Here is a 2,800-nt window from a genome sequence, read left to right on the forward strand (position 1 = left end):
ACGCGTGGGGTCTGGGGAGGTTAAAGTGTACACAGACCTGACTCCTACCAAGGTAGGACGGCTGTTTCCGAAAGACCCTCGGCTCAGTAAAATTCGGTGAAAAGAAGTTAAGAGGACCCATTAAGAAAACATGTTAAGAGGCAGAAGGCAAAGTTTTCATAATTCAAAGAAAATTAAATAAAAGTGTTCGCTCAAAACATGCCATTGTAACTTAGCACGCCACTTGAAACATTACAATCTAACCTCTCCATAATTGTGAATCACAGTACCTCTAGTGATCTCCCACAACTTCACTGTACCAGCAGTATCCTTTAAAGACACAATGCATTAACAGGTTACAAAATCATATTTTTTTTAAAATACAGTTTAACCTCATCAAGAACAATAAATTCATAAGCCACATGGGTATACAGGCAAAACAAACTTACCTTGGTCAGGACATGTCTTCTGTTGTTCAAAATCTGCATGTAAGAGCACCAATTCTCCATGATCGCAGACACTAACATAAAGCTGATTATGCAACCAAACTTCCTTAAGATTTCCATCGAGAATGAGAACTCTTTTATTCAAGAGCTGACTCAACTCAAATCACTTGGATTTTAAGCCCAAGATTCCATCTGCCGATCCAATGCTATCCAGGAATAGAAGTCCCACCCCTCTTTCTCTGTCTTTCTTGGTGGACAAGCACTCTCTATGTTTTTTCGGTTCAGCAGAAAAAACTAAATAAAATTCTTAAAATCTATCATAAGCTACAAACATGGCTCAAATCTGTAATAAAGTAAATTCATAAACGTACAAAAAATGAAGTCAACCACCTACATTTGCTTATCGTTCATCAATAGTTTGAATGCATTCCTTTTTTCGGTCTAACTATTTGGTATTTGGAACCTACTAGCCCGACTAATCCAGATTCACACTGCGTATGACCCATAATCGCCAATCATTAGCATGAATTCCTTATTTATAATGCTTCCTTATTGATAAAATAATGGCTAATATTATTCACACAAGGTCTTAATAATATTAAGACTTTATTTAAGATCTTAATAATTAAGACTTATTCAGAAATATTAGATGCTTAAATTTTAATGAAAATACACGTCCATTAAATAACGCCAAGTCCCGTGACAAAAGGGTGAAACCCCTCATCTTGTGTGATAATAACAGCAACGAAGATAACAAATTAGATTACACTACTAGTGTTTCTTCCATCAGAATTTTCACGGATTGAAAATAGAAGAGAAGAAAATAGTAGATTAAATCTATTTTCAGGGATGATTTCAATAAGGTAGCTTGTAGAATAACCAAAAATAAAATGTAGAATCACGATAACACTAATTGTATAACTGCTTGTAGAATGTAGAGTTAACCACAATTACATTACACAAATTAAGAATTCCAGGAAATCCTAATTCCCAAAACACAAAAGCTTAACAGAAATCACTCAAAATTTCAATTACCTTATCTCCCAAAAATTAAACTTAAAGATCATCCTCCATCCTCAAATACTCTCCTATATCAGCTTGATGAAGCACTACAATCCCATTCGGATCCATTTTCCTGCAATCTTGAGTACTCTTAGCTGCAACCCCAAATCCCAACGGCACATCCGACATCGAAAACACAACCACCCCATCATGCTCGCTAATACTCTCAGTAATCCTTCCAACTCCACCTTTCAATACATTATTTCCATACAGAAAACTCATCTCAGATGTAGGTTTCAGCCACACTTTATGCTTCGCGTGAGCTGCTAAGATACCCAAGCATTGAACTGTGAGGTGAAACTTACCTCCTTTGGTGAATTTCCCTAACTGGGTTCCCAGCGAAACCAAGTTGTCTCGCTTTATGTTTGTTGCTCGCTTGACGAGAGATTCTGATACGTAGTAAACTCTGTTTCTCTGGAGACGAAAGCAGTAACGGCCGGGAGTGTTGTCGGTGCCTTCATGAGATGGGTTTTCGACTATGTTCTTCAGATTGTTTCCGACGAATTTGTGTAGCTTTTCGAACACTTGTGTGGTTTCTTGCTCATCCAAGGGTCGCATTTTAGCTTCTCATTCATGAACCCTAAAACCTTTCAGCATGTCTTTGTCATCTTATACTGCTTGGGCTGAGGGTTTTGGGATTAGATTGGGCCTTAAAGGCCCATGTAATTGACCTGAACAGTAAGGAGCCTTTATAGATTTAATGACTTGTTTTTTTTATTGATGAGTGAAAAATGAAGTTAATAATTTGCCAAAATTGAAAAAATAAAATAAAAAATGAAATATGAATTTCCTGTCTTATATAATTAATACATAAATCATATTTTTTACTCCATGTTTTAATAATGTTTGAAAGCTTACGTTGGGTTTTTTCAAATTCTTGACGATCTCAAACATCTTTAGTAATTAAAGTCTTTCGACGATAGAAAGGAGATTTTCAATACTATAAATGTCTAACAAATTATATTAAACTTTGACTAAAATAAAATAAAATAGTGCAATGGAAAAACAAACTAAATAAAAAAATAAAAATCGTTTATAAGCAATACGAATTAAATTAGATTGGCAAAGAAACTTTCTATCCTTACATGCATTACTCTACTATCAAAGCCTCTTTATAATTTTATCCTTTATTCGCTAAAAAGTCAACACACGGATTTATCTTCTTTCAAACACGTCTAATCGTGATTTTATTGACCCGTAACATATATCTACAATCATTAATAATAGGTCGAAGTAGATGATCGTGATTGTATTAGCATGCAACATATATCTACAATCATCAATAATAGGTTAAAGTAGACAAGGTTATATGT

General features: G+C 34.8%; 1 protein-coding gene across 1 annotated transcript; it reads right to left on the reverse strand.

Annotated features, from left to right (window-relative positions):
• Positions 1 to 1,318: 1,318 nt before the first annotated feature.
• On the reverse strand, positions 1,319 to 2,089 carry LOC129881171 (uncharacterized). Its single transcript, XM_055955553.1, has one exon. The coding sequence runs from the start codon at positions 2,043 to 2,045 to the stop codon at positions 1,482 to 1,484; it is 564 nt and encodes a 187-aa protein (XP_055811528.1). The 5' UTR covers positions 2,046 to 2,089; the 3' UTR covers positions 1,319 to 1,481.
• Between the last annotated feature and the right edge of the window lie 711 nt (positions 2,090 to 2,800).

The sequence above is a fragment of the Solanum dulcamara genome, chromosome 2 (assembly GCF_947179165.1).
Source record: "Solanum dulcamara chromosome 2, daSolDulc1.2, whole genome shotgun sequence".
Classification (NCBI taxonomy): domain Eukaryota; kingdom Viridiplantae; phylum Streptophyta; class Magnoliopsida; order Solanales; family Solanaceae; genus Solanum; species Solanum dulcamara.